Genomic DNA, 13,824 nt, shown 5'->3' with positions numbered 1-13,824 from the left:
GTTCAGAGAGAGACTGATTTACAGGTATCAAAGGGCTTGCTTTATTACTGCTGCTGCTGTTTTACAGGTCTCCACTTCTAATGGGTTTGTCCAAGGCCACCATACTGGACTGGGAAAGTTTATCCACCATAGTTCCTGTGCTGGTTCCTTTAAGACTGGATTACTGCAGTATCCTCTATGTGGGGCTTCCCTCATAGCTGCAGTTAGTGCAGAAAGCTGCAGCACGATCACTGACAGGAGGAAGGCCCTGTTAATACCTGTGCTCAGGTACCTGCACTGGTTGCTGCTTTGCTACTGGGCCCCATTCCAGATGCTTCTATTAGCACATGCAGCCATTAACAACTTGGGACCAGTTCACCTACGAGATCTCCTTATACCCACATGTGCCCAATTGGCTGCTTCACTTAGTGGAATTGGCACCACTGCAGGTGTCACATAATATCCATTTCACATCTGTAAGAAATTGATCTCTTAGTGTGACAGCACCTACACTTTGGAACTCCCTGTCTATTAACATCAGGAAGAAACCTTCACTGTACTCATTTTGGCACATTTTTGTTTAGACGAGCCTACATAGATATCTAGAATACTAATGTGTCTTTAGTTTATTCCTAGTTTTAATTTACTGAACATTTTAATTGCTTTTACTAATGATTTTTGTTGGTTTTGTAAAGCATTTTGAGGTTGTTGGGTTTTTTTAATAAGTGGTATATAAATTTTATGAAATAAATAAACAATAGCCTGTCTCATTTTGAACACGCAAAATGAAAGTGACACTCTTGAGCATGTGCAAAGTGTTTTCCCGTGCTGCAGTGGATATCCAGATAGCCACTAAGCATATGATTAGGAGGGGGCTTGCACTGAAAGCAGGACTGAACTCTCCACACAACAGCTGACGGATGAAAATTTCAGCCCTGCTTTTTGCAGGGATTAGCTGTGTGACATATGGTGTCAGGTGGAGGGCAGGTGAGTACAGCCTTAGGGAAATGGCCTTGCAGGCCAAAGGAGGAGGCCTGTTAAGCCTGCATGGTGGAGGCGCCCCACCCCTGCACCTAAGACAAAGCCTGTGACCTCCAATGAGAACCCTCCCTCTTTGGAGAATCTATGGTGCCATGTCACAATTCTGTAATTGCATGAGGAAATGGCACTGGAAATGAGGAAAGTGAGCTTAGTAGATGCATGGGGCGGCAAGGGGAAAGTTAATATTGAGGGAACAGCAGTTGGGTTTGTGAGCAGCATCAGCAATGGCACAGGCCCATATTCTTCCATTGCATATAACACCTATGCCTGCAGAACACTCCCAAGGTTCCAAAAGTTGTTTTTTCTTTTAAGGATGAATTATAGTTTTGCCCTGGATAAAGATTGCGGGGGGGGGGGGGGGCATCTGTGTAATTTTCTGTATGTGGTTCATGCTTTGGAGCTGTGGGTTTTATAGTCCTCATGTGGGCAGGAGCGTTGGTCTTCCTTCTTGGGGTGGCATTCTTGGGAACAGTAGGGATCATAAAGCAGTATCCAGGCTCCTTAAGCCTGCTGTGCTCTCCCTAGGGAGAAGCGTGGGTTGTTCCAGCAGCTGCTGGGATCCTAAGAGCCACAGTAGGCAAGTACATCTCCCACCCCTTGCAAAGCGGCAGCCTGGGGTTTTTGGGGTGGGGGGTGGAGGACTTATTTCATTGGAACAGTAAATGTCCAGACCATGTCAGAAGCTGACTTTTTAAACATCACCACCTCCCCAAATTTCAAAGCACAGCACCAGGGTGCATTGGTGTGGGGGCGGGGCGGGGTGTAGCGCTTATAGAAATGCATGCTCAGTGTTCTGCAGGGTGAGTGGGAACCAAGTTTGTGTGGTGCTTTGGATGCTGGCCAAAAGGGGTTGGGAGGCTGCATTCCACCAAGAGCTTGGCAGTGTGCAGATCAGAGTGAGATCGCTCCATGTGGCACCCTGCCAAATGAGGTTAGCTAAGGAGGGAAAGAATTTCACAATGAGTCTTGGAGTGCGAGAGTTCATGGCCAGAGCAGAACAGGCTCATTAACTGGACTGTGCTGGTGTTGTGACCCATGGTCCAGGAACTTTGCACTGCACAGCAGGGAGATTCAGATGAGGTTCAGCTATTTCCTCAGAGAGATGACCACCATAATTGTACTCAAACCCTGGAGAACACACCATGCTCTGGCTCAGAAGATGTGTCAATCTTAGTAAAGAAGGCAAAAGCAATGAATCAAGGCCAGGGCCAGCCAACTCTTCCATCCAGCCTACCCAAGGCTTTGGTTGGCTACAATAGCCTGAGCAGGGCTCCTTGGAGCTGTCCAAGGTCCTGGGCACTTTCTCTGGGAGCTGTCCAAGTTGCATGCTCTCTCTGACTCAACATTGCCTGCCTTCCCTAGGAACCTCTAGCACCCACTTGACCCTAGGTTGTAGAGAGCTCCTAAACACAATGCCCTCAGTAGGAGGCCCTCTTCAGTGCGCCCATCTCCTCCCTGCTAGCACCCCATGGCCTGTTTCCTGAGATGAATCTGCAGAATTGGGCAGAAGGAGAATGCAAAATAAGTGAAGGCTGCTGCTCTCTCCTCACCCATGTTCATGCTTGCTTGCTTACTTAGAAGAGGGCATGTGAACAGGCAGTGATGGCACAGCAAGGAGGCTTGGGGGGTTCATGGTGGTCTCCTTGGACGACACTGTGGGCTTTGGCAAGTGCTCAGGGATGCCTATCTTGAATAGAACCCTCATCATCCTTTGTGAATGATGAGGGTTTTTTATTGAAGTCTTCATAATACAATAAAATAGCTGCTACAAAAAATGCAAGTAGGATACAGAGTCCTCTCTTAAAAGTAATTCTTAGCCCTCCCCACCTACAGAAGATAGTAACTCCTCCCAGCTCTCACTTGGAGACCGACATTTCCATATCTCTTACCTAGGGTCCTTCATCAACCTTTTACCATCCCCATGAATATATACTCTGGACCTTAATAAAGCCCACAGACATGGACTTCAGAGAAAGAAAACAAACAAACAAACAAAAAAGAATGAAAGGGACAATGAGAAAAGAGAAGAGAAGAGAAGAGAAGAGAAAGAAAATAAAAAGACAAAAGAAACATTAGAGAAAGCTACCAAAAAGTCCTTCCAATTTTCCATTTGCTAGTTATATTAAACAAAAAAGGATTATGTAAGACATTCAGTCCATGCTAACACCCATCTTCTCCACTTTCTATTAAGCAATATTTCTTTTAAGTCAAGGTGTTTTAGAATCATTCATTTCTTTTTTCCATTAGAAGTCCAAGACGGGTTCCCAAATTGTTGTTATTATTGGTAAATGTCAACCATATTTTCCCTTTAATATTAACTTTACCTCCATTAATTCCCACCACTGTAACTCCACACTGAATGATAGTAAATTCTTCCCTCCATGTCCATTTTAAAATCTCTCCACTGTGATCACATACTGGGATAATATTCCACAATTATTTTCTTATTATATATCCTTTAGTTCATGTCCAGTTCTGTATATTCACATTCCATTTCCTGTTGTATTTCCATGCCTATCTTGATGCCAACCCTGTGACCAGGGCCAACTGAACTACCCGAAGGCACCAACGCACAGATACAAAGCTTCCTTATATTTAACCAAACCCATCTCCTCCAGTAATGTCCACTCTACATGAGAACCTGTAGAGCTGTGCCCAGAAAAGGCGGGGAACTTTCTATGGTTCTGCTGTTGAAGAGCCTTTATGCTGGGAGTGCTGGGTGAGAATTGAATCAGGGACCAGACACACATAAAGCAGTGTATTCTGCCAGGAAGCTATTGCCTGCCCCCCTGAGGGACAGCACACCTTCCAGGATTCTAAGACCACAGCAGTGACATCAACAGTCTGCTGTAATTCTGAGGAATGCTAGAGGGCAGCAGCAATCAGCAGAAATGCTAAAGAAAGCAAAGTGTGATTTATAGCAGAAATACTCCCCCTACCCACAAATCCTGACATAACTCAGTGTGTGTGTGTGTGTGTGTGTGTGTGTGTGTGTGTGTGTGTATATATATATATATATATATATATATATATATATATTCCACCTCTCAAGACATTCAAACCACTCTCCTCCCCACCCTGCTTCCTTGTGCACTTTCCATTTGATTCATAGCAAGATGTCAAGGCCCTCCCATTGGAGGCTGCTCCTTTAAGGCAAAGGGGGTACTGCCCCACCCATCTTAGCCTGCCCCACCTGCCTCCTTACTTACAGCTGGTCAGTGGGTGGCTCTTGCCTGTCATTTTGCTCTGGCTTCACTTGCAGTTGGTCTCACTGTCTTCCACCCTCCTAGCCCCAATAGTCGCCAGCCAATAGTCAGTCAGCCTCAGAGGTATTGGGCCAGGATGCTACCCAAGAGGTGTGGGCTGAGTTGACTCATGCAGAGGAAAGGGGCATGCAGAGGAAAGTCCTGGGGTGGCAGAGTGCACTTCAGACTCTAGCCCTGATATCCATTTTACCCCGCTGCCAGAGGCATTATACTTGGAATCACAAGAGGGGAGAGTGCTGTTGCACTCAAGTCATGCTCATGGGCTTCTGGTTGGCCACTGTGAGAAAAGGATGCTGGACTAGATGGGGCATTGGCCTGATCCAGCAGTGATCACATTCAGGAATGTTCACCTAGGTTAAGAAAACCAGCCCAAACTACCTTTTCTTGCAAGTAAAATAACTAGTTAAAGGCTTTCTCTTTGATGGGCTGGCTTCCTAGCTACTGGGAGCTTCCACACTGAGGAGCAACTTTTACTTGCAGCCCAGCGTCGCATGTAATTAACACCTCCTGCAGCCCACCTAGAGAAGAAATGAAGGAGTGACTCCCCCTTAGCCCTTGAGATGCTGCTGTACTGCAACTCCCATTATCCCCAGCAAGAAGGACCATTGTCAGGATGTACTCCAACATCACTTTAAGGGAACCACATTGGCTTGTTAGCATCCATTTGTCTCAAGAAACAATGGAGTGCACCTCCAAGGATGAAGTCAAACTGTTGTGTCAGCAGCACCAAAGTGACCTCCCCAGGGTGCAAGCCTGGACAGTGTGTGTGAAGATCCTGGGCTGCCCAGACGACAAGACCCCTCTCTCGCTCTCGCTGAGGTGGTCCAAAGAAAAACAGAGCAATACATTTGGCACCAGCTTGGCTGCAGGAGTTCCCAGAAGGAGGCATACAAGATGCCATCCAACCCTGTTAGGGACTCCACTCTGGATTTGTGTAGGGTTTACTCCTGAGCCCTTTCTTCTCCTGAAGATAACCCACAAGCCAGTGGAAATTTAGGATCAGAGTTCTCCTTCTCCTAGATGAGGTACCTTTCCAGGCTGATGAGCCCCATCTGCCCCTCACTTCCCTTTACACTACATGCAGAAAGCACTTTCTTGATTGTTGGACCCATTAGTGGTCTCATCCACTCAATCTTCCAAAGCATGTCTTGGCATGCAAGGGAATTCCCTAACTCACAGAGGGTTTGAGACCCATTGGCTCCCCTCAACTGGTTTAGCCACCAGTCAAAGCCCTTCCTGGGGTGTAGCTGCTGTCACATGCTCATAGCTTCTGGGAGCCCTAGGTGAGAGCAGGGTGGGACAAAAGGTGGACAAACTAGCCCAGAAGGAGCACAATGTGTCCCCCACCAAAGGCACTACCGTACCTCCCCTAACACCTCACACACCCAAATTGGCTACTCCTGCTCTAATTTATTAGGCTCAATGTGCTTCAGTTAAGAACTTCGTCAGGGCTTCTGTGAAAGAGGAATAACCATCGCTGCCTGCACAGAGCAGGTCTTTACCTGCAGAAATCAAAGGAATCAGAAAAGGCTTTAAAAACCCACCTGCTGTCCAGTTAAGGGCTATGTCCTCCCACTCCATCTGGCTTCAACTTGAACAAAGGCAGTGACTTACCGTAAAGAATGGTGATGAGGGAAACTGGCATGACAAGGATGCCCACCAACATGTCCGCCACTGCCAAGGACATCAGGAAGTAGTTGGTGGCATTTTGGAGCTTCTTCTCCAAGGAGACTGCCATGATGACCAGAATGTTCCCTCCAATAGTCAGTAGGATAATGATCAGGATGAGGAGGGCAGGCCAGTTCTTGTCCCCGATGGACTTCCGAGGGGCTGCTGCCCCCTCAGAGACATTCAGAGGATCGGACGTTGGTGAAGTCTGATTCAGAGTCAAATTGTGGCTCAGTGGCCCGGACATCAGGCCACTGTGTGGGCTAAAGTCTAGTGGGACTGACAGTGTTGTAAGGCCAACAAGAACCCCAGCCCCATTAGTGGCACTCATCATTCATGCCAGTAATTGCCCCCTCTCCTTAAGAGCCCCTCAGTGTTAATCCCTTTTTCATTGGAAATAAGGTCCAAGGCAATAACTGGATCTCATGGCACCAGGGCCTCCAAGGTACTTGGCCTTCCATAGTGGATGAAAGCTTGTAGAAGCCACAGTGGAGTTCTTCCGGGATACCGTGAAGGCAGGACTCCGTGGCTTGAGAGGACCAATGGGCAAGAGGCAACGGGATCTTTGAAAGAACATCCAACTCATACTCAAGGTCAGCATTCTGCAAAGGAAAGACAGAGGCACCCTCATTTTTGCAGCAATCAGAGCAGAGCCAGGGCTGGATCACACATGAGCATTCCATCCTACCAAGCCGGATGCAGCCCGCAAGCCACATCTCCCAGCTGATACTCAACGATCCCACCTCCTCCTTTTTGCAGTCCTAGGAAGGCAGTGATCAAAAGGTCTATCATGCTTCTGATGGGTCTCCATCCTTGGCTGAGGAGCTATGTTCAGCACACAACTTCTGCAGGTTAGCCGAGGAGCCATGCGCAATTTGAAGAGGACCTCTCTGGTTTTACTCATGTCAAGAGCTCGATCTGGCCCAGGAAACCTTCCACCAGAACGAACCCACTGGTCTTCCAAGACCTTCTGCTGTTTCTACAGCAGCAGACTGAACATGCCTGCCACCCCTCTGGAATTCTACCTATGGCAGGCAGATCTCCCAAGCCAATTTTGAAAAGGAAGACCAAAAATAGGCCACTGCCCTAAATGGAACTGTTCAGGGCCATTAAACACATCTTGGCATGAAGCAGGAGAACTATAAATAAAAGCCAGGGGTCCAGACACATGCTGTCCTGGAGACTGAATTTTGGCTAATATACTTCAACTGTAAGTCTAATTTGAGAGAGCTGTGTTGGAAGTCATGCAAAATAAACAAACCAAGAAAAGAAAGAAAAACTAGACTTTGGGTGTATTGCATGTTATTTCCTTAAAAGACACAACAACCATAACCCCCTTAAACTAAAAGGTTTTCCCCCTCTAAAGATGGGTCAGAGGGACACATGATTGGATTATATGCTGTATAAATTATACATGGTATGGTGAAAGAGGGTATGGGGGGGGGGAATCTCCTTCTGTCATATGGCTCATCTAGCCCAGCAGCATGTTTTCAGAGTGGCCAACCAGATGCCTCAGGAAAGGCCCCAGACAAGACCAGAGCACTAGAGCATTCTCCTTTCCTGTGGTTTCCAGCAACTGGTATTCAGAAGCATTACTGCCTCCAGCTGTGGACATTGTTGCCAGAGAGACTTCAGTTGCAGACACAGGTGACACAATTTTAGCCATGGTTTAATTCATCCTGCTTTTGGCCATTGCTGTGTTCAAAAGGAAGAGTTCAGCTGCAGTGCTGTGTTTAAAAAAGAGCTCAGCCCTTCCAGAGATGGGCAAGGAAGTTGCTTTCAAGGCACTTGCTGCAACCTGTGTTTGTGTAACTGGCCCAGGTAGCCCACAATGCTACACCAAAGATGCCCATTCAGTTCTCTCCCAATCCATCACCCGCTCTATGTCGTTTCACTTGTCCGCGGTCAGAAGCAAACACATAATTACAGCCAGAGGGGTGGCCTGGCTGCAGAAAGCCAGAGCCCTAATCAATGGCAGCATCTGAGCAGCAACTATAAACAATTAACCCCACCCCCCTATTTCCAGGTATGCAGTGGAAGGAAAGAATAATAATTCTTCCCAAACCTGGCACAGCCAGACACTTACTAAGGAGGAGGAAGCCAGGTAGAGAAGTCATTATTAGCTCCAGCTGAAAGTTGCAGGACAATGCCGTCAGAGCAGAAGGGGATCTATTGAAGTAGTAAAAACTCCAAGGGAACTGAAATACATTGATGAGGGCTTATTAAGGCTCAATTACAGAGCTGCTGTTTAGACCTGCCAGATATATTCTTGTGAGGGCTGTGAAAGTGAAACAGCCACGTTTACTGGAGAAAGAGAGTAAAAAGACGGGAGGGGGAGCAGATAAATGAAAGAGCTTTTTGAAGACAAAACAGGAATGGAAACATTTCCCATTAACGGGGGGCGGGGGGGGGGGGAGAAACCCACACAGCAGTGTTTCCCCTGTTCAAAATCCAGCACGCTAAATAGCTTTCAGAGCATTTTATGTGGGTGACAGCTCTCTCTCTTCACATACCAGGTACCAGGATGCTGAATGTTCGTGATCTCCCACACAGTTTGTTCCTGTCGCCTTCTGTATTGCTTGCAGTCCATGTGAAAGATGGAACGAGAATTAAGACTCAAGGTGGTGATTGCTGAGGGGTTTTTTTCTTTGTAAAAACAACAACAAAGCACTTCCCATCACCTATTCTGCACTAAGAAAATTCACAAAGAGTGCATTTTAAGAAATGTAGAAAATGCATATATTCCGCACGTGTCGACTAAGTTCACATGCATAGCACACAATCTACATTTGAATCTTATGAAATTCATCTTTCTGAACAGCAATTCTTCACCTTGTGGTATATTATTTATTATTTATTCATTCATTGTGTTTATATCCCAGCATTTTTTCCCTCCAAGGAGCTCAAGGTAGTGCATGTGGTTCTCCCGCTTCTCATTTAATCCCCACAACAACCCTGTGAGGTAGGTTAGGCAGAGAGGTCACCTAGTGAGCTTCATGACTGTGTGGGGATTCAAACCCTGGTTTCCCAGCTCCTAGTTGGACACTACACCACACTGAACAAAATTGTACATTGCTATCTGTCACACCAATCTCTGAGTAGTGTGAGATTCCAAGGGTCCATGCACCTATAAGGGGTTCATGTTTCCTTTGGAAATGAGGCACAGCAGAGATTGTGTCTTTATTATATATGATTTACCGGTACATGTATAAACAACCAGAGCCTATGATGGCGGAGTTCACAACATTCACACCCCAAGAGGGTCTTGCTTCTCACATAGACACAGCAGCCATGTATGCAAAAACACATTAGCCATGACTCGGCCTCCCTTCAGCTTGCTGTGTTTTACAGACAGCAACTATTTTCTCTAGCTCACATTATCCCACAACTGCTATCCCAAATGCAACTCTGCTTGCAACTCACAACTCATAACAATATTTTTTGTACTAGGGGCCACCACCCCTGCTTTGCCCTTCTCCCACACCTAACCAAACACCCTCCCTTTATCCCTTACTCCCCACCCACTCACAAGAGGAAGCCAGCAGTAAATCACACCTTGTAAGTTGGAGTTAACTCTTTATTAGCAAAACCACAATCAACACAGGAGGGTTGCGTCTAATGAGCCCAGCAATCATCACCAAGAGGTCTTGTCCCCATGAAGCAGTTGCTAAAGGTCCCTTCCATCTCACAGCTGTCTAAGTCCTCTCCTCTCCAGGGCCATTTTCAAGCAATCAGAGATCAAGCCTGCATGCCGCCAACCTCTCCTCCGCCCTTTTCATGCCTCTTCTGGTTTTGGGAGACAAGTGGGGAGGGGATCTTTTTGCAGCAGGAGGGGGAGATACCCATGACTCTGTACCAGCCTGACTCATCCCTGCCTTTGGACCTCCTGCTCTCCTGCTTCAGCTTCTGCCTCTGATTCTGGACTTCACTCTGCCACAGACTCTACCTGCTCACCAAACCCTGTTACCTCTTTGGCTTCTAACACCTCCTCCTCCCAGTCTTCTCCCTCTTCTCCTGTTGACCACTTACCAACACCCCACTACAAATCCCTTGGTTCTGAGCCTTCTTCCCTTGGGGGTTCCTCAACTGGTGCCTCCCACAATTCCTCTGCATCCAACCAGTCCATTGCACCCAGTCACTCACTCACTTACCTGTCTCGCAAAACCCCTCCCCTCCTTCCTCAACCCCCTTGTCTATCACCCCAACCACCCCATTTTGAAAGAGGGTGAAGCACTTCTAAGAGCAGTTTGCTAAACAGCTGTGGGAAGGGCCTCCCCCTTGCATTAAACTTCGCTGCAGGTGTGCTTAATGGAAAGGGGAAGGTGCTTCACAGCGCTTCCCCCTCCCTTCATTAAACAATTTGCTTGGGCCATTTGGCTATTGCTCATGCTACAGTTGGCATGGCTGTCTATTGGGGGCCACACAAACTGCAGAGCATGATGACACCTTTTTATGCATATAGGAAGATAGGCTGAGCACTGCCTGGATCAGACTTCCCAACCCACTCCCTAAACTCAGGACTTTCAATCTTTGCTATTATGTCAGCCTTGAAGCCCCCTTTGTCATTGCAAGAGACAGATATCAGGGTGTGGTCATGGGGAAGCTAACTTCCCAGACTTTAATTGGTACTTCTCACAGGTCAATATGCTCCAAAAAACCCACCCTCGTTACAATAGTGGAAGAGAAGTTTTAATGCCAGGGTATCAAATGCCAGCATCTCACTTGACCTTCAGTACAATGCCCTGTACTTAACTCAGTAGAACAGGCTGAACTCAGTAAATTAAGGGAACAAATATTAACGTCTCTTGTAATAAAAGCATGAATTATGCATACATTGCCTCTGCTAGCTGTGAATTCTTAGCTTCTGTTTCATCCTCCCTGGACCGTAAGCCTCCCCTTCCTTTCACTAATATCCAGCCTAATGACTTTTCAATTCATTTTGGGTTTAATATGTGGCAGAACTCTGGCAATTAGTTCAGAGCAAGCAGGGCCCCTGCAACAAAATGTTGTGATGTATCCCTGGTGTGTAGGTGTTACCTGAGGTTGCAGCTGAGAGTGAATCACAAAAGATAGCATCAGAGATGGGAGTTGCTGCTCTAACCTGGGTCTTCCCTTCTTTGCAAAACCTTATTTTAGTATTCTTGATTTTTGAACATTTAAAAGTGCAGCCAGGCTGCAGGCAGGTCAGTGGAGCACCAGGCTTTTGCTTGTAACTGGGGACTCTTCCACGCTTCTGTTTGGTCCCTGTTTTGTTCCACTAGTTCTATACTTTCTATGAAGGGGTCCAATGGGCTTTTCATTTGACACCCCCCACACACTTTTTCCAGGAAATCCCACTTTTTACAGTTGAATCAGAACAAATGTCAGTCCACAGTAAACTCAGTTGATGTTTGTTATGATTCCGAGGTAAACAGTGGACTCATGCCTAGAAAACATGGTACAAGCAGAAGTGTGGATGAGGCCCAAGTGCTGGATTTGGCTAGTGAGGAGTGATTTAAATGTTGCCAATACTGAGGCAGATGCACCAGTGGTATAAGTCAGCTCTCCTGTGCCCTGAGAAAGTGGGGGTCTACAAGTCCCTCCCTCGTACCCGCCATGCCATGCCCATAATATCTTTCTTTCATTCCACCCACACAAACTCCTCCAATATGCCATGATAGCTAGAAGGACCCTCCATGTTCAGTCAGAGTATACCTCTAAGTACAAGATTATGGAATCCATAGCGGCAGAAAGTCCCTGTGTTGGATGTTAGACTGATATGGTTTGCAACCACCCCTGCAGTTCACTGTTCTAGTTGCAAGCTGGCAGGCTATGCAGAGAGAGAGAGAGAGAGAGAGAGAGAGAGAGAGAGAGAGAGAGCGCTTATAGGAACCCTGCAATATGGTCCACTGTGGGATGAGGTAGTTGGGATCCCTGGTCAAAAATTCCCCATATGTCTCAGGATTGCAGCAAATACCAGTCTACTAAACTTGCCACCCTCAGACCTCCTCCCAAATCAAATCAACCACTCGAGCCCCTACAGGCTGCCTTGCTTTGGAAGAAAACTGAATCCCGAAGGACTGTTTTGAATAAACAGCCCAAACACTCCCATACAGGGGTGCCAACTTGAATAAAATATGGGGGGGGGCAGGTAAGCCCTGCTAATCAATCACATGGTGTGGTCTACACATCCCATTTGAATGGCAATGCCTATTCACTTTGGGGTCCCTGGCTTCTCAAATATTGTACAGGGGGGGGGGCAGAGTGACCACGGCTACTAGGAGTTGGCACCTATGTTCCCATATGGGCAGTTTGAGAATCTTTAGTTTGGGGTTTGTGTGTGTGGTGGGGGGACACTTATCCACAAAAGGCAAAGGTGATAAACTATTTAGGAAATGAGAGGAGCTCTTGCAAGCAGCAGGAATTGGCTGTTTTGTCACCCCATTGTTACATGGCAAGGCAATTGTTCTGAGGGCGTTGATCACACTGACTGCAACAAGACACAAAGACACGGCAGGTCAACAGGCACCAAAGTGACACTCCATGAACCAGAATGGCAGAAAAAAATGAAACAAGCAAGGAGGTTTCTGGACTGTCCAAGCTGAGCATACCTGTCCACTAGGCATTTTTTCCCCTACCATTTTTTTTTTTTTTTGCCTAAAGTGACTCACATTTTGTCAGGGAGGTGGTGGTAATGTGGACAGCTGAAAGTTAGCAGAAAGGATAAAAAAGAAAGGGGTGGATTCTTATTGCCAGACTTAAAGATATACTATGAAGTGTCCTGCCTGACCTGGCTAAGGCATTGGATGAAATTAGAAAATACAGATGTATTGGATTTAGAAGGTTGTGGCAACAGATTTGGGTGGCATGCATATCTACAGTATGACAAAGTTAAAGTTCATAGAGGTTTTTTGAACTACACTATAAGAAAACCACTTTATGAGGTATGGACAAGATACAAAGATCTATTAGAGCAGAAAACACCATGTTGGATATCACCAGTAGAAGCAATATCAGTTAAAAGATTAAACATAAAAGGTAATTGGCCTACATATGGGGAGTTGCTAACAGAAATGGATAATGAGTTAAAAATGAAGCCATATGATGAAACGAGTGATAAGTTAACAGGTTGGTTGCAATATCATCAAATAAATGATATATTTAAAAAAGATAAAAGTAAGAATGGCTCTGAGACTTTAGATTGAAGCTAAAAACCGATCTGTTGGAAGGTAAAACAAAAATATTATCGAAAATGTATGATTTACTTTTGGAATGGTATACGAAAGAGGAAGAGGTTAAGGAAGTAATGATAAAATAGGCAAAGGATATTGGGCACAATATTCAATTTGAAAACTGGTCAAAATTATGGAATGTCGGAATGAAATTCAGCGCATGTATGGCATTGAAAGAAAATATAATGAAAATGATGTATAGATAGTACTTGACACCAACTAAATTAGCAAAAATGAGAAATAAGAATTGTTGGAAATGTAATGTTAAAGAAGGAGATTTTTATCATATGTGGTGGACCTGTGATAAAGTTAAAGTATTTTGGGGAAGTATTTACAATGAATTTTAAAAAAATGTTTAGGTACACCTTCCCAAAAAAACCAGAAGCGTTCTTGCTGGGAATGATAGGAGTGGAAATATCAAAAGTAGATAAAAAACTGTTTATATATGCCACAACGGCAGCTAGAACCTTAACAGGCCAAAAATGAAAACAGCAGGAGTTATCAATGGTTGAAGAATGGCAGATGAAGATGATGGACTATGCGGAACTGGCAAAGCTGACCGGGAAAATTCAAATCCAGAGCGACCAAGTGTTCCAGAGAGAGTAGAGTAAATTTATACAATACATTGAGAATCATTGTACACATATAGAGACACTAGC

At 45.8% G+C, this 13,824-nt stretch overlaps 1 protein-coding gene across 6 annotated transcripts in view; it reads right to left on the bottom strand.

Moving 5' to 3' along the window:
* The window catches only part of LOC114589285 (5-hydroxytryptamine receptor 2A-like), a 243,011-nt gene that overhangs the window by 25,643 nt on the left and 203,544 nt on the right, over nucleotides 1-13,824 (bottom strand). For 2 of the 6 annotated variants that reach the window (XM_028715546.2, XM_028715547.2), the window contains 2 exons: nucleotides 8,468-8,532; nucleotides 5,901-6,556 (listed from right to left, as the gene is read on the bottom strand). In XM_028715546.2, the coding sequence (XP_028571379.1) occupies nucleotides 5,901-6,288 (388 nt within the window). In that variant the 5' untranslated portion in view covers nucleotides 6,289-6,556; nucleotides 8,468-8,532. Of the gene's footprint in view, nucleotides 1-5,900; nucleotides 6,952-8,040; nucleotides 8,153-8,467; nucleotides 9,442-13,824 lie in introns of those variants that run through there. The other 4 variants (XM_028715548.2, XM_077922292.1, XM_028715549.2 and 1 more) reach the window with 4 other exon arrangements.

The sequence above is a fragment of the Podarcis muralis genome, chromosome Z, assembly GCF_964188315.1.
Source record: "Podarcis muralis chromosome Z, rPodMur119.hap1.1, whole genome shotgun sequence".
NCBI classification, from domain to species: domain Eukaryota; kingdom Metazoa; phylum Chordata; class Lepidosauria; order Squamata; family Lacertidae; genus Podarcis; species Podarcis muralis.
This window is presented reverse-complemented; position numbering and strand designations above follow the sequence as displayed.